Source organism: Gymnoscopelus braueri (genome assembly GCF_963280865.1).
Source record: "Gymnoscopelus braueri genome assembly, chromosome: 22".
Classification (NCBI taxonomy): domain Eukaryota; kingdom Metazoa; phylum Chordata; class Actinopteri; order Myctophiformes; family Myctophidae; genus Gymnoscopelus; species Gymnoscopelus braueri.
In genome coordinates this window covers 42,260,002-42,284,587 of record NC_137624.1, presented here as the reverse complement: position 1 = coordinate 42,284,587, position 24,586 = coordinate 42,260,002, and the positions used below count along the sequence as shown (strand labels likewise).

Below are 24,586 nucleotides of genomic sequence, written 5' to 3'. Positions count from 1 at the left end.
ATTAACATATAATAATGTAATATAGTCCAGACATCCAGAAACGGTGTATTATGTGATGGGTTTCATAAAAAAATAGCATTGTGCAAAAAAAATACAACATTTTTTAGTTTTCTTTTTCATTTTCCCAACAATGAACATTTTTCAGATAGGAGGTTTTGCGTTTTGGCCATCGACATCCTTTGTTTGTCTACCTGGTTCGCAGTTTTCCACCCCCGTTCTGAATCCCGTAGACGTATTTAATATCGCGTCAAATAAGAACTGTGTTCCAAAAATAAACACATGACCCCGGCGTGTTGACTCTTATGGATATGAAGCATCAACTGACGGTGAGAAAACGCTAATGTTACTTCCGCCGAATTAGTTACATTTTCGCCAGAAACAGACTGTATCAAATATAAGTGACTGACTATCATAAACGATACAGAACCCCCTCCCTGACAATAACGCAGACACGCGGTGTTTATTTTTGGACCACAATTCTTATATGAGACGATTCTAAGATGACCCAATGTTATTCTCCATAGAGAAATTACTTCCGCAAACCTGGGGATGAACGAGTCACGTCAGGACTTCGGTGCTCTATAGAGACACTGTATACCGATTTGCATGTTTTTTGGACAGGAGTAAGAGAAAAAAATGAGTTTTCCAAAGGTCGGCCTCCTGGTGGCGCTGTAAAAGGTAGATGTGAAAAATGCAGGGCAAAGGTTTTTCCTTGGCCTCTAGAGCATAGACATATAAAGGTAGACACCTCCTCTGGCTCTGAAGCGTCTGTATGGCGGACACGCTTCCGCTTCTGGGGGGGCAGCTGGAAATTTCCGTGTGCGTCACAGAAGGGTGCGTTTAGTAGGCCTGGAAAAGACGCGCTGTGGTTGGCCAGTAGTCAACACGCTGTGATTGGCCAGTGCCCGTTTCCCCCGGAAATATGGCGGCCACCAGTTATAGGTAAAAACATGAATCGGCCTGTTCTAGCGCCACCATGAGGCTGATTTGAAAGTTTTTAAGTGGCATTTCTTCCTCGGCCTAGTGGGAATGTGAGTGCAGAATTTCACGGAAATCGCATGCTGTGTTGATAATTTGAGGCATTTTGTTCAAAACAAACCAATCCTGCAAAGTTTGGAAGCCAATCTTAGCCTATCAGGATGTGATATGGAAAATGGGACAGATCCGTGTTGATCACATGACTATAGAGATACTGTATACCGATTTGTGTGATGTTTGGATCAAATCTGTACGAGACTACGAGTAATATCAAAACATTTTTTTGGCAAAAATCAGCCTCCTGGTGGCGCTATAACAGGCCCATGTAAAGGTTTTGGGCCAGAGGTTCTGAATTGGCATCCAGGGAGTGTGCGTGCACAGTTTCGCAGCGACCGGGTCAACGGTGCCGGAGATTAGCTGTTCACGGACGGACGGACGGACGGACGGACGGACGGACGGACGGACGGACAGGGGGTAAAACATACTCTCTCGCCATGCCTTCGGCCTGGCGGAGACAAAAAGTCATTTTGGGGGGGGAACTATCTCTTTAAGCTCTGAGAGTGTACAAATGGAAGCAAATTGACCCTACAGTACCTATCAATAATTTAGCTGAGGACCCGCTGGAACCCCGTCAAGGACCCCTGGGGGTCTCCGGCCCCATGTTGAGACCCAGTGCTCTACCACAGCTGTTCATGTCATAGCAGTATCATCATGCCATCGGAAATATGTCTGTTTATAATGTATCACCAATCAGGGCACAAACTATGCAGTATGCAATTCTTTTCAGTATCACATGTTATTGATCTGATAATGTATCTTTGTTGGCACTGCATTCATACTATATGTTAATGGTGCTGTAAGTTGAAGTCATATTGTTGTGATAAAAATAAACGTTAAATGATTTCTATATTCAGATAGCAATCATCGCTATAGTCACTTTATAGCAACGATTGCTATCAGAATATAGAACAAATACTCTTAAGTGTTTGTTCAATAACAGGACTCTCCCTGTCTCTCCAGCTCTTTATTAAACATACTGTAAAATACATGTTCAGGTCAGGATACCAATTTTATCCGACCAGGAGGGAGAACTCATACAGGATACTGGTTAAACAAGTGACATTGGATGTGATGAAACGACATCAACAAAAAAGAGCAGTCACAATTGGAACTGGGACACTATAACAATTGAAACGGAACTGGGACCCTATACAAATGTAAGGTGGTAAATGGGTCCTCTCTCCTGATGGGAATACACTTGTAGCACACCTGAAAATGTATTTTGTTTTTACTAAAGAGCTGGATGGACGGGGAGACCCCTGTTATTTTGGCAAACACTTGTATAGAAATGGTTAGAATATAGAGCTTTAAGAATACATTGTTTGCTTTGGCAAAACAAAACAGGTGTTTTATATGAACACTTTTATAACAAGTCTGTTAAATATCATATTTAACGGTATGAAATTCCGTAGGACACGGTACATATTTAAAATATGTACCGCATTCTACAGAATTTCATACAAAACACAGCAATTCCTGAACATTTTTAAGTGGAACACAATATTTGGAATTATTTGGCCTTACATTAACTGGTAAATGGCTGATTTATAAGTTTTTCTTCTAATTGCTCCACTTATTTTGTAAGTAATCTTGTCATTATGATTATTCTGTGTTTAGACCTCTTTTTACTGCTTGTGTGTGTGTGTGTGTGTGTGTGTGTGTGTGTGTGTGTGTGTGTGTGTGTGTGTGTGTGTGTGTGTGTGTGTGTGTGTGTGTGTGTGTGTGTGTGTGTGTGTGTGTGTGTGTGTGTGTGTGTGTGTGTGTGTGTGTGTGTGTGTGTGTGTGTGTGTGTGTGCGTGCGTGCGTGCGTGCGTGCGTGCATTCATGCGTGCATTCATGCGTGCGGACGTGTGTGTGTGGGGGATGTCAGCTTGTTTCAGATGTAAGAAGGGAAACGAGGTTGGGAAGCACTGAATTAGACATGATGATGCTGTGAATGAATGAATGACATGCATGACGTCAGCAGAGCTTTCCAGAACAGCAGACCGTTCTGTGGCAGTATTAGCATCAGAACAGCATCATTCCTGTCTAACAGTCCAGAGCAGCATCGTTCCTGTCTAACAGTCCAGAGCAGCATCGTTCCTGTCTAACAGTCCAGAGCAGCATCGTTCCTGTCTAACAGTCCAGAGCAGCATCGTTCCTGTCTAACAGTCCAGAACAGCATCGTTCCTGTCTAACAGTCCAGAGCAGCATCGTTCCTGTCTAACAGTCCAGAGCAGCATCGTTCCTGTCTAACAGTCCAGAACAGCATCGTTCCTGTCTTCAGCCATGGCAAATCCCACAGTTTTCTTTGACATTACTATTGACGATGCAAACGTTGGTAGGATTGTGATGGAGGTAAGAAAAATGTTTCATCGTCAGTTTATTTTATAGTTGTTTTACTGTAAAATATATATATATATATATATATATATATATATATATATATATATATATTTATATATATATAAATGGGTTTCCTTATACATTTTTAAACTTAGTGTGATTTTAGATGATGTTTTTTTTTATCAGCTTGCTGAGCTGATCAGTAAAGAGCAACTAAAGTGCAGCTAGTCGTCACTTTCTCATCACTTTTTCCTCATCGGCTGGCTTTGGTAAAACACAGCAAATACAGTACAAAGTGTCTGATGATGGGAATAATTTCTCTGACGGGCAGACGCCCTGGTCCATAATATAACAGATAGTTTTCGTCAATCCCACCCCTCATAACAATTTCAACATGAGAAGATGTTCACATGAGATGGCATTTGATGTTTTGGCTCCCCTGGCACCATACAGTATCTCCGGCAGAACAGCCTTGACTCCTCAGGATCGTCTGTTCAACGCAGATCGTATTGACCCAATAGTTCCACACTGTCAAAAGCACAAAAACAATATAGCATCTGTTTAGGGGTTAAGATCGATTGCAATACTTGTGTCCTTTGCCTGTGTTGCCTTCCATATCCTCACCTATACTGTTGTTCTATATTTCAAGCTCCGGGCCGATGTGGTTCCAAAATCTGCAGGTAGGCTATGTTATGTATAATAATAACTATAAGCCCTAAAGATGTTCAATATATTTTTTAGTTTTTTTCACACAATTATTAATTAAAAAAATCTAAATTCCATAAAAAAATATATTAAAAAAAACTTTAGAAGTAGTGAAAATAGCAGATCTACAAGCTCACAAGGCGTCTCATCGCGACGCCTTGTGAGCTTGTAGATCGGCTATTTTCACTAGTTTGAGTCCCGGGAAGACATAACATTTCTCTGTTGGGTCACGACCAAAAAAGAGTTTGGGAACCAGTGGGTTATAAGGCATATTTTCTGTGAGTATGGGTTAGGTTTAGGCACATAACCACGCCCACCTGGGCGGAACACCAAAGAAAGAGGGAGTCCCCTCTTTCCACAGACCATTCAAGCTCTGCATCATGGCTCCTGGAGCAGCCAATTAGCCAATTAACTGAATGACACCAATTAACAGCTTGTTTATTTCCCAGAGAACTTCCGAGCCTTGTGCACCGGAGAGAAGGGTTTCGGCTACAAGGGGTCGAGCTTTCATCGCGTCATCCCAAAGTTCATGTGTCAGGTAAGGTGCAGCACATGTCCAACGAGGTTTTAAAACGGCTTAAAATAAGCAATAATGTAGCTTATTTTAAGTGGGTAAAAGTGGGTGTACTGTAGGGCCGTACCTATGTTCCCCAGGTTCTATGTTCCCCGGGTCCTACAGCATGTTCCCCGTTTCCTAGGGAGAGCGGGGAATATAGGACCTAACCTAAACCTAACCCTAACCATAACCTTAGTGGGGAACATAGAACCCGGGGAACATAGGTATGACCCCATACTGTAGCACCCTCCTGTAGCATTGGATTTGATTGATTGAATATTTTATTAGACAGAAATTTAAAAACAGCACGAGTACAGTCAGCCACTTTGTCTGAAAGGATAACACCAAAACAAGTTATTGCGGTCTTGTTTCCATTCATAAAATAGCACCAAACATTCAATATCATGTACAAGAGCCATATATATATGATTTTTTGTAAGAGCCATATATTAGATTTTTGTTATTTTTGATGATGTCACCGCAGGGCACGGTCAAGGCCAAGGTTGCCTAGGTACTTAACAGGGTCTGTAATCAAGCACAGGTGTTGCTTGTGGCAGAGGCACACACACACAGTTTTTGACTGTGTTTGAGAGGGCTGTAGGTCTATTATTCCTGTGCGTTTAAGTGGTTTGTAATAATAATCAAAATCTACAGTAACTAAAGTTTTCAAATAATTGTAGTGGAGTAAAAGTATAATATTTGCCTCCGAGATGTAGTGGGGTAGAAGCAGTCGTGTAAAGTAACTAAGTACATTTACTTAAGTACTGTACTTAAGTACACTTTTGAGGTATTTGTACTTTACTTGAGTATTTCCAATTTTCAGTACCTCAGAGGCAAATATTGTACTTTTACTCCACTACAATTATTTGAAAACTTGAGTTACTACTTACTTTTCAGATATAAATTATGATATTATGAAACATGCATTAACCGCATTAGCCCTGTTTTATACCTAGGCTATTTGAAAATAGCAGATCTACAAGCTCACAACGCGTCGCATCGCGACGCGTTGTGAGCTTGTAGATCGGCTATTTTCAAACATTTTGTACTTTTACTTTTGGTACTTTAAGTACATTTTGATGCCAATACTTTTGTACTTTTACTCAAGTAATTTTTTAATTCTGGGCTTTTACTTGTAACAGAGTATTTTTATATTGCAGTATTGGTACTTTTACTTAAGTAAAGAATTTGAGTACTTTTCCCACCACTGGGTAGAAGTAAAAGTAATGAAAATTGGGAATACTAGTAAAGTAAAAAATACCTCAAAATTGTACTTAAGTACAGTACTTGATTAAATGTACTTAGTTACTTTACACCACTGGTGTTGTTGTGTCTCTTCAGGGTGGGGACTTCACCAACCATGATGGGAGTGGAGGGAAGTCCATCTATGGAGAGAGGTTTGCCGACGAGAACTTCCTCCTGAAGCACAAAGGCATCGGTACGCTGTCCATGGCCAACGCTGGACCCAACACCAACTCCTCACAGTTCTTCATCTGCACCGGAAAGACCGACTGGTGAGGATGCTGGACCGGCAACACACACACACTAAACCATACTGTTCATTTAAAGCAGGGGTTCTCAACCAGTGGTCCGGGGACCACCAGTGGTCCTCGAGGGGGTTCCAGGTGGTCCCCAGCTAAATGATGGGAGAGTTGGTGACCAAAATTGACCCTTATAGATCTTTAACTCTTGAGAGCGTAATAGTTCTCAATAGTTACATTATTGTTAACACATTGACTGCCAGAGTTTATTCATAATGTACTCACCCCTGTGCCAGCAATTTGCGTGTCAATTCAAATACATTCTCTGATTGTGTTGTCAAGCACCTACGATTGTTCCACCAGTAGAGAGCAGCACATCCAAACATTGATCACCTCGCTCGCCCCCTCCCAAACAGGCCCACGTCATATCCGGTCATTCAAAGGATGTGACGTTTTCGACAATTCCCGGCCCGCTGATCGGCCTGAAAACGATGTGATACACTACGACGATGACTGTTAGTCACCCGGACCAAAGAAAATAGAAGTTGAGCTGTCCGTTTGTCTTTTATACCGTGTGAAAAACGGTTTTTCCTTATTCTGGCCGAAAATCACCGGAGAAAAACAACGTGACCCGGAAAATAAATTTTTTTTTTACATCCGGCTCCGGGTGAGTGTGACGTAAGTGGAAAACGAAAGTGTTGATGAGAAATAAACACAGCCGTGCGATCACAGATTAAACAATGAAAATTCAAAACAACGCGTCAACGCGTTCTTTGGAATCCTGGCACTCAAGCGATGGATTTGAAAGAACGTATCGATGCGATCTTGGTACTGTATGTGTTAAACATCTGCATGACTTAATTAAAGAATTGTTATGTTGATCAACGTTTGCCTGTTATCTCTCCTAATGGTACCAACATCAATACAGCATGGATGGAATTGTGGACAAAATATTCTACGTTTTGGGTCTGAGAGTCTAAATCTCATCAAACGGTGGTCCTTTGGCTCAAATGCTGAATAAATAATGGGCCTCAAAATGAAAATGGTTGAAAACCACTGGCCTACAAGGCAACCAAAGGCACGGCACCCCCATACCTTCAAAGCCAACCCTACAGCCTCTCCTGCTCTCTCAGATCAGCTAACACAGGGAAAGGCGTCTGAACCTTCCATAAAACACCCGGGACATTAATGCTCCACACGTCCCAGACTGTGAAAAAACAACAACCTCCACACTGCAGTCAGACTCGGGACTGTTAGACTCACTACCAATTTATCACCGTCATCTGAAGACTCACCTCTTCAGACACTATTACCTCACCCTCTAGCACAGGGATCTTCAACAGGGTGTCCGGGACCCCTAGGGGGTCCTCAGAGTTCCAAATCCTAAGTGTGATATATATATATATATATATATTAATTGTTTTACATTAACCACTTGAACCCTATAGCATCCTTTTTCTGAGGAGAACTTTAGCCAAAAATAGCCGATCTACAAGCTCACAGTAGATCGGCTATTTTTTGGCAAAGAGGTTTAGGTGTAGAGGGGAAAAAAGAGCAGACCAAGTAAAAAAAAAATAATAATAATCTGAAACACAATTTTATACAATATGTAGTGGGGGGGGGGGGGGTCCCTGCTTCATCTCTCTCTCAGCTAGGGGGTCCTTGGGCTGAAAAACGTTGAAGACCCCTGCTATCGCACTTTGCTCTCCCTGTACCCCTTCCTGCCACCACCTGCCTCCATTGATGCTATAGCGATTGACCAAGATATGTCACTCGTTCTCGTGTTTTTGTTACTTACAGTAGGATTATTTTTCTTGATCACAATGTAGAGAATGTAATTTAGATGGCATGTTATTTAATGTTATTTTGAAAACTTGTGAAATGGGACATTCTGCAGATACTTATACTTAAAGGGATAGTTCACCCAAAAAAATATGTTTTTTCTATGGATTAGTCACCCCGTGGAGACTTGAATTCATGGATATTGTATAGTTTTTGTCTCATCCCTAAGCCAATAATTTGATGACCAGTGGACCGGTAGGTAGCGGTTCCGGTAGGAGACACAAAGGAGACTCTTTGTGTCTCCTACCGGAACCGCTGCCGGTCATAAAATTATTGGCTTAGGAATGCGACAAAAAAAAAAGAAAATCCAGGTTAAGTGTCATTTTGGGGGTGAACTATCCCTTTAAGTAAAACATTTTAGTACTTTTTTCCACCACTGCTTCTATGTGTTTGTCATGTGTTTGGCAGCGTTGTAATGAAGTGACTCTTCTTCTCTCTCTACAGGCTGAATGGGAAGCATGCTTTGTTTGTCAGTGTTGTAAAGTGACTCTTCTTCTCTCTCTATAGGCTGAATGGGAAGCATGTGGTGTTTGGCAGCGTTGTAATGAAGTGACTCTTCTTCTCTCTCTTACAGGCTGAATGGGAATCATGCTGTGTTTGTCAGTGTTGTAATACAGTGACTCTTCTTCTCTCTCTATAGGCTGAATGAGAAGCATGCTGTGTTTGTCAGTGTTGTAATCATAGACATATAAAGGTAGACGCCTCCTCTGGCTCTGAAGCGTCTGTATGGCGGACGCGCTTCCGCTTCCGGGGGGGGCAGCTGGAAATTTCCGCGTGCGTCACAGAAGGGGGCGTTCAGTAGGCCAATCAGAGGCAAGTGGGGGCGGGACAACTAGAAGTCCTGGAAAAGACGCGCTGTGGTTGGCCAGTAGTCAACACGCTGTGATTGGCCAGTGCCCGTTCCCCCCGGAAATATGGCGGCCACCATACCAAACAGGTCGCTCCAACGAACTGCAGAGGCCAATGAGGTATCTAGGTTTTTATATCTATGGTTGTAATGAAGTGACTCTTCTTCTCTCTCTACAGGCTGAATGGGAAGCATGTGGTGTTTGGCGGTGTGGTGGAGGGCATGGAGGTGGTGAAGGCCATGGACAAACAAGGGACGAAGAAGGGCACTTGCAAAGCCAGGATTGTCATCGCTGACTGTGGGCAACTTAAATAGTGGATCCTGTCTTCTTCTTCTTATTTTTTTTTAAGCAGTGATGGCTTATTTAACCCATTAAGAAGCATGTGTGTCACTTTATATTTCTTAGGCTTTTCAAAAATAGCAGATTTACAAGCTCATAGCACGGCACCGAGTGTAGATCTGCTATTTTTGAGAAATCGTGAACATTTGTGCAAATCTTTGAAAATATATTATTTCTTAAAGCGAACATTTTTAACTCAAATCTTTGCTTCTGGGGGATTCTACAAATGTCTTCTAAATCCTAATAGTTTTTTTTAAAATAACTTCTGTTGCTATAATATCAGCACTTGGTTCTCAAACTTTTTCATGACAAGGATGAATTACATTTGTTTGGCCACGGACCCCTCTGTCTCAAAATGCTTTGTTCCATGCAGGGACCCCCCCCCCCCCCCCCCCCCCACAGAAGCAAAGATTTGAGTTAAAAATGTTGTTTCCAAAAATATATACGTACTCAAAGATTTGCACCAATTTTCACGATTTTTCAAAAATAGATCTACAAGCTCGATTCTGCGCTATGAGCTTGTAAATCTGCTATTTTTTTTGAATAGCCAAAGCAATCTAAAAATGACACAGATGCGTTCCCGGTCTTAATGAATTAAAAGCACCCGCCCGTCCGTCCGTCCGTCTGTCCATCCATTCCTTTCCTGAATCCTGGCTCATCTACCTGTATAAGCTGTCAATTACATTTTGCCTAAATTCATGTATATCTTCTATTTTTGAATAGCCAACGCTACAATCTAAAATGACATAGATGCTTTCTCGGTTTCAATGGGTTGACAAGAGCTTAAAGACTAAATAACTACATTGGATATATTGGAACACTTTCCGTAACCCATTAAGACCTGAAGTCGATTCTACAACAGTTTTCTGAGAAACGTAATGTTTCTATATCAGTGGTTCTCAAACATTTTCGTGTCAAGGACCACCCAAAATTATATGTATTTGGCTGCCGACCCCCCATCTCAAAATATTTTGTTCCAGGGACCCCCCAGAAGCAAAGACTTTGGTTAAAAATGTTCAAGATATATTCAAAGATTTGCACACATTTTCAAGATTTTTCAAAAATAGCAGATCTACAAGCTCGTAGCGCGGCACTCGGTGCCGCGCTATGAGCTTGTAGATCTGCTATTTTTGAATAGCCAAAGTGTAAAATAATGCTTTTTTTTAAGCTAAAATCAGCGTCCCAGGTCTTAATGGGTTAAAAGTAACCGTTTTGGACAGTTTTTCACCCAACATAATTATTGTCTCTTGTGTCTTTGTACATTTTGTAAATGGTCCCATTAGAATACCTGATCTGAATAAAAAATAAAAGCCCAACATGCCGTGGATAATCATGAAAAGGAATCGAGACGAGTTATTTATAATTACCTCATATTACAACAGTGGTTTTCAAAACGTTTCATGTCAAGGACGCCCCCAAATTAATATGTACAGTATTTGGCCATCTGAAAATATATCTCCCATACAAGAATTATGTGGTTAAAATGTTTCAAAAAATAAATAGCAGATCTACAAGCGTCATACTGCGATGTGCTGTGAGCTTGTATTTTCTAACAGTCCATTTTATATAGGGTTAAAGTAGTTAAAACTGGTTTTGCCGCTATATTTACTCATTTAGCTGGGGACCCCCTAGGACATGGCAACACTAGTAAACAGGAAGCCCCTTGATACCTTTTACATTTTCGAGATTTAAAAAGAATAGCTGATCTACAAGCTCATAGCGCGACACGAAGTGACGCGCTATGAGCTTGTATATCTGCTATTTTTGAATAGCCAAAGTACACTTTTAGGACTAACGTACTATTACTGTATATATCTGGTATATGGAGTTTGTAAGAGTCAGTATATCCCATCCCATGCATACCCAGTAAAACAGGCAGTTCTGAGAGAAGTCATTTATTTTCTGATTCAAAAACAGAAATGATCAAAACAGAAATGATCAATGCTAAATATCATTCACGATAGAATCGCACAAACATCTTAAAAATCCACTTTTTAGGAAGAAAGATTAAGGCATCAACACAGTTGCTGATTTCAGTATATATCCACCACCTCACAGACAGTAATACAAAACACAGGAATTCAAGTATTTCTTTATGAGAAGAAAGCTCTCTAGACAGAAGTAACGGCTCTTTTGGACTACGAAGAGATAACCTTCCAGAACCCGTGAAGTTCTGCAATGTTTTTTTTGTTTACTTTTCCATCATAACCAGAAACACCCCTGAAAGGAGGCGGTACAAAAATAACTCGAAAATAGCCGATCTACAAGCTCACAGCGCACATGTAGAGATCTGTTATTTTCGCTGTTTTTAGAAAAAAAATATTTAAAGTAGTTCTGGGTTCCCAGCAATCACCTCCTGCGCTGTCATTTCACCTCCTCTGTGTCATTTCAAGATTTCTTTGGCTATTAAAAATTGCAGATCTACAAGCTCATAGCGCGGCACTGACCTTGTAGATCTGCTATTTTATTTAATTCGTGAAAATTTGTGCAATTTGGCCGATTCTACAAATGTCGTCTAAATTCTCACCGTTTTTTTAGCAACTTATGTTGCTATATAGCAACATACGTTTTTTTTTTAAAACAGTGGTTCTCAAACTTTTTCATGTCAAGGACCCCCAAAATATTTTGTTCCAGGGACCCCCAGAAGCAAAGATTTGAGTTAAAAAATGTTCGCTTTAAAAATATATATGTATTCAAAGATTTGCACAAATGTTAAAGATCTTTCTAAAAATAGCAGATCTACAGGCCCGTAGCGCGGCACTCTGTGCCGCACTATGAGCTTGTAGATCAGCTATTTTTGAATAGCCAAAGTATAAAATAATGGTTATAGCTAAAAATCTAAAACGACACAGATGCGTTCCCGGTCTTCATGGGTTAAAGAACCCTAAGGTCAATACATGACTCCTTCTGATGACTCTGAGTTCTGACGTCTAAAATAATGTCAGTATTGGACGGGCTTTTCAAACTAATTGGGACAGTCAGGACGTCTGCCAATGGAAAAACGAATCCAAAACGTGTGAAATAACGTTTTCAGATCACAACACGATCCACTGAGTTCTTGTAGTCGAAAAAGAGCCTTTAAAAAAGTTTACGAACAGGCATTTAAAAGACTGACAGCCAATCACTGCACAAGAATGCCACGCATATAAAAAAAAGCACAGACCACATACAGCAAAGCCACCATTCATGTGTAGCGATTGTAATGCTTAACTGCCGAAAATAGCAGATCTACAAGCTCACAACAAGCTTGTGGATCATCTATTTCCGGCAAGTGTAAATCAGAGTCCAGATAAAACCTCAAAGCTCCTGCCTTTCTGATTTCCCTTTATTAAAGGGGATGTAAGTGATATAGTTTTTGTTAAAAATAAATAAATATAGAGCTTAAAGTTAAAGCTCTATATTGTGATATCAATCATTGCTACATAGAGTGTTTGTGCAGTAACAGGTGTCTCCCCGTCTCTCCAGCTCTTCAGCAAACAGAAAACACATTTTCAGGTCAGGATAGCAATTTGATCCTATCAGGAGAGAGAATGAACCCTACAAAGAAGATTTATCAGCTTCAGTTGTATAGTATTTCAGTGACAATTGTGTCCCCCCCCCCCCCCCCCGTCCCCGTCACGTTAATGAACAAACACTGTTTATGATTACTATGATAATATAGAGCTATTAAACACTTAACAAAAACATGTCACTTACACAGCCTTTAACTGACTGAGCTGGTTCCTGAAAAGGTATAGACCAGTGGTTCTCAAACTTTTTCATGTCAAGGACCCCCAAAATGATATGTATTTGGGCCGCGGACCCCCATCTCAAAATATTTAGTTCCAGGGGCCCCCAGAAACAAAGATTTCAGTTACAAATGTTTGCTTTAAAAATATATATATTCAAAAATTTGCACAAATGTTCACGTATTTTTTCAAAAAATAGCAGATCTACAAGCTTATAGCGCGGCACCGAGTGCAGCGCTATGAGCTTGTAGATCTGCTATTTTTTAATAGCCAAAGTGTAAAAGGTTAAAGTGGCTAAAATCATTGATTGATGCCATATTAACACATTTTGTTGGGGACCCCCCTAGAAGCCCCCCCCCCCTCCACCCCCCCCCAAGGACCCCTGGGGACCACACTTTGAGAACCAATGGTATAGACTATGTATCTGTCACATGAGAGAGTTAGGACAGCTATGGTGGTGTTCTGGACCAGGTAGCCTATAGACTCACAACTTCACATTGTGAATGTGAATACTATCACAGAATACTATCACAGAATATTATCACAGAATATTGTATGTGCCAATTAGGCTCAAACCTCCAGGATCTCATATAATACTGTACACAGTATGTATCCCCCATGCACTGTACAACTAACATTTCCGGTGAAAGTTGTCAGGAGCCACCTAGTGGTGAATAAGGGCATCATCTGTTAAATTCCAGATCATCTTCTCTGGGTATATCCAGAGCGGCCATAGCTGAGTGGGTAATCAGAAGGTCAGCGGTTCACCTCCCACCGGCCCACCCGTGCCAAAGTGTCCCGGAGCAAGACACTTAACCCCTAACAGCCCCTGCCAGCCCCAAGAACCAAATGGACCCTCGGGTCCATTTGGTTCCATTTGTACACCCTCAAGAGTTACAAATGGATAAATGCACTGATTTTTACTGTGTGCAATCTGTGCATACATGCATGTACGCTAAGCAAAGTCATTATGTTTTTTTTTCTTTTTTTTTTTCACACCTACAGTATATGAAATATAATATAGAAATATTCAGTGACATCACTGACAGCACTGCACTGACAGAAGGAAAATAACGTATGTTTTTTCAAACGAATCCTTGAGGTATTATTATTCATTAACAAACTGGAGAGTCATTTCAAAGCTGGTCTGAGTTATCAGCTTTGGGTCTTTTTTTCTTTTCTTTTTTTTACATTTATACGAGAACACAATCTTGGTCTACAGCTACACAAAACTGTGGAGTTAGTGTAGCTGGCACAAGATTAGTGCGTGTTAGCACGTTTGGACCAGTACCTCAACCCATTAAGACCGGGAACGGATCTGTGGGTCATTTTTAGATTTCTTTGGCTATTCAAAAATAGCAGATATACAAGCTCGGCCGCGCTACAAGCTTGTAGATGAGCTACAAAATGTGTAATAAATCCTAACAGTTTTTTTTTTGTTGAAAAAAAAAAACGTATGCTGCTATAATATCAGTGGTTCTCAAACTTTTTCACGTCAAAATGATTTGTATTTGGCCGCGGACCCCCCATCTCAAAATATTTTGTTCCAGGGACCCCCCAGAAGCAAAGATTTGAGTTAAACATTTATACATTCAAAGATTTGCACACATTTTCAAAACAAATGGCAGATCTCGGTGCCGCGCTATGAGCTTGTATATCTGCTATTTTTGAACAGCCAAAGATATCTTAAAATGACACACAGATGAGTTCCCGGTCTTGGTGGGTCAAAACACCAAAGACTGCACATTGTGCATTTTCCCATACTCCAGGCAGTTGATAGCTTTACAATGGCACATCATGTGGTATCATATAAACATCTACACAACGCTTGTCCCAGGGTTATTATTACACAACCACTCACTTTACAGTAACTTCAAGGTGCTGTAGTAAGTGACATGTTTTGGTTAAAACAAGTTCTCTTTTTAAATTACTAAACTTAACTTCAGCGTCCAGGTAGTTCAGTCAGTATACAGAGCACTCACCTTTGGACCTATTTTAACACTTACTTTAACAAAGAAATGTCACTTACATCACCTTTAAAAGCTGGTTATACTGTATGTGTTCAGCTAGTGGTGGTCATATCAGACAGAATAATATATATGTTTAGAACGAGGAGAGAACAGTCATTTTCAAGTGAAATGGTTAATGGTTGTCAGTTAAACATTGGTATCATTCATACGTGTGTTGACACTAAACGTTCTTCTGTCAATAGAGTGATTTGCTCAAAGACTTCCGTCTGCGTTTCAGCTTCTCGCCACCCCTCTGCTCGTCAACAAGGAATGTGAATAGCATTATTTGAAATAGCTTAGGACATTTAAAATAAATAACTAAATACATTTAATTAATAGGCGTATACCTTCGTATTAATCTCAGTGCCGGTTACAAAACTGCAGAAAGGTTAGGATGCTACATTAACTGTGCTGGTTTAGATCTTGAATAAGATTGCGACGATTAAGAGAGTAATGGAGAGCAGTTTACGTTGTCGTACGATGGTGTCACGCCACGGAAATATGCTTTGCTCGTAACAGAGCATTTTTGTATTGTGGTATTGCTACTTTTACTATTTAGTAAAATATCTGAGTACTTTCCCCACCACTGCTATTTCTATGCATATTTGATGAATTACCTCGTGTTTTCCTTGCTCGCCGTTAATCGCTCTGGATTATATTATGAATTGTAAATTGTGTGAGCTTGTAGATTTGGCTATTTCCGTGGCGCGACACGGAATCGAGGCATACGGAATTTACGCCATCTAGGACTGAATAGTACATTAACGCCAACGAACCAACGAATGCTTGGTTTCTTTCACACGTGTCACACTATCACACTGATGACATGAGTAGAATAAACAGCACACTGGTCTGCTCATCAGTCAGTGTGAATTCTGACGTTAGTAAGAAGAACCATATAAAGAGAAATACACACAGCATGTATCGTGGCGTAACATGTTGAAACGATGTTACACCATTATATCCCAGATTGTCCCATCTCAGCATCATTGGAATATCATAGAGCCCTAAGGGTGTTTGTTAACCTGCCATTAGGGAAACCTAAAGGTTGCTCATACGACCCCGAAGCACGTTTGACCCAAATGCTATTGTTTTCCCTGCCACGTATTAGCCAGGGATTGAGTCTACAGTCACACATTGTGCGTCACACGTGTCAGACGTGGCAGCATCCCCGTTCAATTCCATAATTATATGGGAGGAAGGGGGCGGAGGGTCCCGTTGTGGCGCGTTGCAGTGGCGCAGCCAGAACGCTATTATAGGCTGGGCCTTGGAAGGAGCGGGCCCGGGCCCGGACCCGTGCGCGCGGTTTAAAAAAAATGTGCGGTATAAGGCGGATTTTGTTACACGTTTTATTGTTACTTTATTTCGGGGTTAGGGTTATGTTATTTAACTCGTATTTTTGTCTGATTTTACCGATTTATTATTAAAAAAAAAATTATTGCAAAACTTTTTGCAAAGATCGATTGGGTGGGCCAGCTTTCTATGTGGGTGGGCCGCGGTGGGTGGGCCCACCCAGGGTGGGCCACCCAGGCCCACCCAGGCCCACCCATGGCTGTGCCCCTGGCGCGTTGTAGGCGCTGCTGAAGCGTGCAAAGTCAGACGTGTGTGAAGCGTCAGGTTCACAACGTTGGTGGGACAGAAGCGCCGTGTGTTGACCCCACCTCGTTTTGTGGTTTTCGTTCAGTGGGCCAACACTCCGACCGGTGTTGATTTCGTCGACTAAAACTATGACTGAATATGATGAATTTTGCTCGACCGCCACTGACGAAGACGAAATAAAAACAAAGCTACGATGACTAAAACTAAGACTAAATATAATGACAGTTTTGTCTTACAAATAAAAACTAGACTAAAATGTTAGTGAGGGACGAGTGGAGAAGAGATCCTGTAGAACTAAAAGACAAGTCATTTTATGTTTGGTTGCACACGTTGTGAGCTTGTAGATCTGCTATTTTCTGCATGCAACCAAGTGTAAAATCTGGCATTACGACGCCATCAAGGCACCGCCAAAATACATTTTAGTCGACTAAATCAACGGTAGATTTAGTCAAATATAATCTTAAGATATTTAGTCGACTAAAACTAGACAAAAACGAAAACTTAAAATTTCAGATGACAAAAACATTACAAAAACTAATTGGAATTGTATTCAAAAGTCTATGACTAAAACTAAATCAAAATTTGCTGTCAAAATCAACACTGACTCCAACGCAAGTCAAACAAACTACACACGCCGTGAAACCAGCACTCCCGCCGGCACTGTCCACAACCCGGCAAGAGAACAAGGGGAGGCAGACGCGTCGGACGGACCCAGCTTGTGTTTCGAGATGCGTTCTCGACGACGTGTCTGACCCAGATGTGTGACAGTAGCTTAAAAGTGGTACTTTATGCTTCGTGCTCCCGTGTTTTCTTGAAAAAGGGGCACGAAACCCGAGGCTGGTTTTGTAGTTTTTGTTTTCCGGTTCAGGTTAAAAACCGCAGCAGGGTGCATAAGGCTGACCTTATAGTACGCCGTGATGGACACGCAGGTAGCAGTTGCAGCTAATGTTATTATTAACCCATTAAGACCTGAGGGCGATTCTACAAAATGTCTTCTAAATCCTAAATGTTCTGAAAAAGACGTATGTTGCTATATCAGTGGTTCTCACTCAGACTATTTCATGTCAAGGAACCCCAAAATGATACGTATTTGGCCGCGGACTTAACTTAATTAGCTGCAGCTGCGTCGCGTATTAGCCTGCGATGTTTTGCATCCTCCTCACCGGCTTCGAATGCTATCAATGCATTGAATGGGAGATTATCACGTTTTATCAGACCTTTGAATGGGCGAGTAGGCGACGAGTAGGCGCGATTTAGACCTACCCGCGATTTGTCAGACCATTCATGGGGCGTAATCAGGAGCTACTGACCTACTTGGAGGCGGAGCAGTCCCCACAACAATATTTACGATTCTGTGCCTATCGGTACATAACTCGAACGGCGCTGAGTAGGCACAGGCGAACGTCACACCGTTCAGGACGGCAACTCGGTCGCCTTAGCTCCCTCGGTGGTCCTTCACGGGGTGACAGTTCGCCTGTGACTGCGCGCCTCCGTCATGGTCCGAAACCAAAACCAAAACCAAAACTGAACTATTTAAGTCATCTCCGTTGGTAGGTCAGTATGTCTTGATAACACCCAATGAATGGTCTGATAAATCGCGGGTAGGTCAGTATGTCGCCTATTTCGCCCATTCAAAGGTCTAATGAGAGGTGATAATGTCCCATTCAATGCATTGATAGCATCCGAATCAGGTGTCCTCCTGCCGTTTTGAACCCGTATATACACAGTAGAAACACACTGTGAAAATCTGGTTTATAATAGGCGTTTCACAGCCTTCTTTTTTTTGCTTCTTCACGGCGAGGTCTTACGGCTGTCTCTCAGGACGCCGTCCAGGCCGTTGAGCTGGCGCAGGAAGCCCCGGTTGGGGATGACCCCGCGGTGGTCCTTCACCGTCTTGATGGCCTCCACCAGCGTGAGGCCCTGGCGGATCATCAGGTAGGCCAGCACCAGCGTGGCGGAGCGGCTCACCCCCACCGCACAGTGGACCAGCGCCGTACCTTCACCACGCATGCACGCACGCACACACGCACACATGCACACGCACACATGCACACACCCGGGAGAACGGGCCACGATCGTGACATTTTAGATGAAGAACGAAGATCAATTGTCATGCAAATAATTACGATTAACAATTAACTTTTTTTTTGTGTTTCTGTCTTTGAACATTGCAACTTAAAGGGATAGTTCACCCCAAAAAATTACTTTTTTTTAATCGATTAGTCACCCCATGGAGACTTGAATTCATGGATATTCTTTTGTTTTTGTCACATTCGAGCCAATGACCAGAACCGCTGCCCAAATTATTGGCTTAGGAATGCGACAAAAACAGAAACAAATATCCATGAATTCAAGTCTCCATGGGGTGACTAATCGATAGAAAAAAAGTCATTTTGGGGTGAACTATCCCTTTAACCACTTAAACCTCCAGCACCCGTACTGAAAATAGCCGATCGACAAGCTCACAACAACGCGTTGTGAGCTTGTCGATCGGCTATTTTCAGCGAAAGCTTTCCCCTCGATAACAGACAATACACTAGTATAGAGCCCTGAGGCACTCCGGTCAACCATATGGGGTTTAAGTGGTTGAAAATATTGCCTTTTTAAGGCCTTGTAAACAAAAGATGGCACAGGGCAGATAATATGACAAAATGATTAAAATATATGAAGAAATGATTGGCAATGACCGGTACTAATATTCTAGATAAATAATGTTCTACGGCCAAAACAGGGCATAGTTAAAGGTAGGGTTAGTGATTATGTTTTGGTTAGAGGTTAAAGGACAACTTTGTTTTTTTTACAACCAAGGTTTATGTTTTAGATTGTAATTAAAGTAAATAAAAGATGAGTGTTATTTTTTTTTTCATTTACTGTTTTCTATAGTTTTAGCAATTTTCGCGATCTTTTTTACAGTGGGCGGGGGCATTCTGTCCGGTGGCTATATGTCTTTTTTACACAATAACCCCGCGTTTTCTTTATTATTATTTACAGTAGCTCTTCTAGCCCCCAATAACTCACATCTGGCCATCAAAGACCACAGGACCTTTTTTATTGTGTAAAAAAGACATTTAGCCACTATATTTAGCACTATATTCTAGTAGTAATCATTGCTATAGCGTGTTTGTTTAGTAACAGGAGTCTCTCTGTCTCTCCAGCTCTTTAATAAACAGAAAATACATTTTCAGGTAGGTGACAAAATTTCAGCCAATCAGGAGAGAGTACCCATTCATCAGCTTGATTTTTGTGTTTAGTGTTCCAGCTCCAATTGTGTCTGCTCATTTCTTTGTGTCTTCACTTGTTTAATCTGTATCTTGACTGAGTTGTCTATCCTGATTGGATAAAATTGGCCTACCATTAATACATTTATACTTAAAAAAAACGTTTAAAAATTGTGTAAAAAGACAATTTACAGTACAAGCTCACAAGGCGTCATAATGCGACACGTTGAGAGCGTGCTATTTCCTCTATTTAAAATAAAATTATGAACATTTTTCAACAGATTCATTTATAGAGATGGATGCAAACAATTCTGACGATTATGCACAAATAATTGGGATTATCTCAAATCATTGCGATCAGTCATAATTGTGACAGACCTATATGGGAGAAGGCTGATAGGAACACAGTTTTAAAAGCCAGTGGTGTTCAAACAGATTGTGGCCAAAATAGCCTCTGTGACACATTTTATGACTCTTATCACTCTGTAAATATCAATTTTATCCACTAATGCCAAATAAAACATGTGCCCGCTCAAAGGCTTATTTCATACACTACACAAATATTGAGAAATTGCCGATCTCATGCATCGATGTGCGAAAGGAATGCAAAGTCATTAGAAGCCACAATAAGCATGTGTGAGAACATAATAACCGATATAACTTTAATGATGTTAAATTAATTGTATGTGGGGTTTACCTTAGCAACTCAAGACCATGTAGTCTAGGGAACAAAAACAAAACACACACACACAAACCTAATTTATATCTACAGTACATCTAGAGTAAAGATAAATACAATAATCAATGGTAAACAGATACAGTACAAAAGCAGCATTCAAGTGTGGCCTGCCCTATTGGGTCTGTATACGGTATCCTTATGAAATATGATGATAGGCCAGGGATATCATATCCCCATCCCTCAAATACAGATAAAAATAAACACGCGCGCGCGCACACACACACACACACACACACACACACACACACACACACACACACACACACACACACACACACACACACACACACACACACACACACACACACACACACACACACACACACACACACAGATTGAAGAGCGAGTTGCAGGGCCGGACTGGGACCAAAATTCAGCCCTGGCATTTTGGTCCGAACTGGGGTCAACGGGGGGGGGGGGGAGCGTTTCACTGTTTCAGCCCAGCCCTGCACATGAACTCTGCAGCCGCACTGAGGCCCCTGCTGGAAAGCATCCCAGCCCAAACATTAACGTAAATAATTGGGCTGCGCGACCTGGAAATGACCGTAATAATCCTAAAACGGGAGCGTGGGACCAGTGGGCCCAGCGGCCCACCGGGCATTTGCCCGGTACGCCAAATGGCCAGTCCGCCGCTGGCGAGTTGGCAAGAGGAAGGTCTATTCTCTACCCCAAGATGAGGCTGGAGGGAAGCTTTGGGACATTTGTGACTTTGTGCCGTTTGCTATGAGAATGTATTATAACGAGGCACGCATAGGGCAACGGTAACTGACTCTCTGTGACTTACAGTAGTAGCATTATGACCAGGGCCGGATTTACCATTGCGCTAGAGTGGGCTGCAGCCCAGGGGACCCCGACTGGGGGCCCCTGGAATTATGAGTTAAAAAAACCTGTCATCTGTAACATTACAGCACCTGTGGTCTGTACCTTGCTGCTCTCTTTCTTGTTTTGCATCAGGCAGGAGGATTGTATTGAGTGTATGCGTCTGTATACTTTTATTCATAATGTGTTTGAGGGTGTCTTTATTGTGATGTTACTCTTCTGTAACTTCTGTACTTCTATGCCCTGTATCTGTAACTTTTACCTCTGTGCTGTCTCTGGAGCCTGAATTTCCCCCACAGGATCGATAAAGGTATCCCCACCCACACACGCACACACACGCACACACACACACACCGTTTTTATTACTGCACTTGTGAGTTAATCAAAATTTTAGGACGGCAATTATATAAATGACATTTTATAACCCTAAGGTGTCGTGCACCGACAAAAAATAGCAGATCTACAAGGCAAGCTCACACACACACAATAGTACCAACCTCCGCTGCTGAGGGCCTTGTGGATGAAGTCGGAGGCGGGGTAGAAGTTGACGCTCATGTCGAAGGTGGGCGAGTCGTGGGCCTCGATGCCCTGGTAGGTGATGTCCATGCCAGCGTAGTACTCCGCCCCGCCGCGCCACTTACTCTGGGCACAGTTCAGGATGTGGGTGATGCCCAGCTTCACCAGCTCACGCCGATCTGACGCCATCTCCCTGCAACAACACATAAGACGAGACACACATCAACACTTAATAATAATAATAACAATGATAATAATAATCATTGCTGTCAGGCAGACAGTGGTGCAAAGTAACTAAGTACATTTACTCAAGTACTGTACTTAAGTAAAAATGTTTAGGTACTTTTTACTTTACTGGAGTATTAACAATTGTCTATACTTTTACTTCTACTCCACTACATCTCAGAGGGAAATATTGTACTTTTACTCCACTACAATTATTTGAAAAATTAAGTTACTAGTTACTTTGCAGATATAAATTATTATGTTATGAAACATACTTTAACTATTTTACGCCTATTTTATACCTAGGCTATTTGAAAATAGCCGATCTACGAGCTCACAACGCGTTGCATCGCGACCAATGAAATTAACTACATTTCTGAAACGGTGTTCAAAGGAGTTGCATAATTATTTAAAACTGCAAGCCTTATAAGGGGTTTAGCCAGTCGTGTAAAGTAACTAAGTACATTTACTTAAGTACTGTACTTAAGTACACTTTTGAGGTATTTGTACTTTACTTGAGTATTTCCAATTTTCAGTACTTTTACTTCTACTCCACTACATCTCAGAGGCAAATATTGTACTTTTACTCCACTACAATTATTTGAAAACTTGAGTTACTAGTTACTTTTCAGATATAAATTATGATATTATGAAACATACATTAACCGCATTAGCCCTGTTTTATACCTAGGCTATTTGAAAATAGCAGATCTACAAGCTCACAACGCGTCGCATCGCGACGCGTTGTGAGCTTGTAGATCGGCTATTTTCAAACATTTTGTACTTTTACTTTTGGTACTTTAAGTACATTTTGATGCCAATACTTTTGTACTTTTACTCAAGTAATTTTTTAATTCTGGGCTTTTACTTGTAACAGAGTATTTTTATATTGCAGTATTGGTACTTTTACTTAAGTAAAGAATTTGAGTACTTTTCCCACCACTGGGTTTAGCTTGCCACAAGTTGGTATAAATTAGGACTTTTTGAAAATATATTTTTCTTGTTTCCTTATCCTGAAAAGTAACAGTTTTGGACTTGTGAGGTTTCCACCCGACAGAGACGATACGTAAGGGCACTCACTGGTCTCCTATGTAGAGCCTGGGCCACACTTGGTCCGCGTGGTTGCAGGCTGTCTTGCCGGTGTACAGCAGTCTCTCCAGCTCCGCCACGGACAGAGTGGAGACCTGCTCCGGCGCCGCTGCCCTCCTCGGGCCGGGGGACAGAGTGGAGGAGCGCTCCGCCGCTCCCTCCCTCCGGCTGGGAGACCTGGAGCTGCTCCTGGAGCGGGAGAACCGCGACATGAATGCCATCTACAGCAAAGGAAACAGCGTTGCCATGTCTGCTTATTACACGCGACTTTGGGCTTGTTTTTCTGTGAAGTCCCAAGTCGCTTGTAAATATTGGTGGTTGCGGTGGGTTGCGTTTTTTTTTTACAGGTTGCCAAACCTGTCAATAAACAGACGCTGCAACTAGTCCTCACTTTCTCATCACTTTACCCTCATTGGCTGGCCTTGGTAAAAGGCCAGCCAATGAGGGCTCGCCAATGGCTTCCCTTGTCCTCCACTGCTCCACTGATCATGTTCAACCCAGATTTGGCACAAACAAGGGAATGAACTCTTTCTCATGCTATACAACAAAAAGGTGGAATGCCCTACCCAAAGGAGTGAAGGAGTGTAAAACCCTACTCAAAAATAGCAGATCTACAAGCTCATAGTGCGGCACCGAGTGCCGCACTATGAGCTTACTAGCTACTAGCTTGCAGATCTGCTATTTTGTTTTAACCATGAAAACTTGTGCAAATCTTTGAATATATATATATATTTTGAAGCGAACATTTTTAACTCAAATCTTTGCTTCTGGGCGTCCCTGGAACAAAATATTTTGAGATGGGGGTCCGTGGCCAAATACATATCATTCTGGGGGTCCTTGACACGAAAAAGTTTGAGAACCACTGATATAGCCTACAGTGGAGACGGGTTCCTTCAGCCCTCATCCCCTCCTGTTCTCCCCACTGACTGTATCAATGAATAGGCTTCTTCTTGACAATAATTTGGCCATGACCGCCCTCTTGTGGACACAAGATGGTACTGACCTGCTTTTCCACACTATGCGCACATTTTCTATAAATAAAATAATAATAATAATCATAATAGTAATGCAGCAACCTGTAATGACATTTTGTGTCAGATCTTGTTTGGGCTTATTGATTCTAAAGTGTAGTTGCCTTGCTTCTTAACGTTGTATCTCAAACATTTTCATGTCAAGGAAACCCCCAAAATTAACATGTATTTGTCCCCATCTAAAAATATGTTGTGCCAGGGACCCCCGTATCAGATCTGTGTTGTTAAAATGTTCTTAAAAAATATATTCAAAATGTTTAGCTTCTTTTCAAGATTGGTTTGAAAATAGCAGATCTACAAGCTCACGATGCAACGCGTTGTGAGCTTGTAGATCTGCTATTTTCAAATATCAGAAGCGTATATAGGTTTAAAGTGCTCATGTGTGACCTATTATAGTCGCTTCTTTTGGGCTTGTTTTTCGTAGACCTGGTTGCTTATTTCTCTCACACAATATCTGGCAACGCTGCAAGAAAACACAC

General features: G+C 41.6%; 2 protein-coding genes across 2 annotated transcripts; one reads left to right on the top strand and one right to left on the bottom strand.

Moving 5' to 3' along the window:
- Positions 1-3,306: 3,306 nt before the first annotated feature.
- On the top strand, positions 3,307-9,109 carry ppiab (peptidylprolyl isomerase Ab (cyclophilin A); the record flags this gene model as incomplete). The annotated part of the gene is made up of 5 exons (XM_080418548.1): positions 3,307-3,375; positions 4,013-4,043; positions 4,518-4,606; positions 5,966-6,138; positions 8,974-9,109. 5 exons carry the CDS (start codon positions 3,307-3,309, stop codon positions 9,107-9,109), a joined length of 498 nt encoding a protein of 165 aa, XP_080274674.1.
- A 9,152-nt stretch (positions 9,110-18,261) lies between these two features.
- dusp26 (dual specificity phosphatase 26) lies at positions 18,262-23,297 on the bottom strand (the record flags this gene model as incomplete). Its single annotated transcript, XM_080418723.1, has 3 exons — positions 18,262-18,467; positions 21,744-21,955; positions 23,068-23,297. 3 exons carry the CDS (start codon positions 23,295-23,297, stop codon positions 18,262-18,264), a joined length of 648 nt encoding a protein of 215 aa, XP_080274849.1.
- Between the last annotated feature and the right edge of the window lie 1,289 nt (positions 23,298-24,586).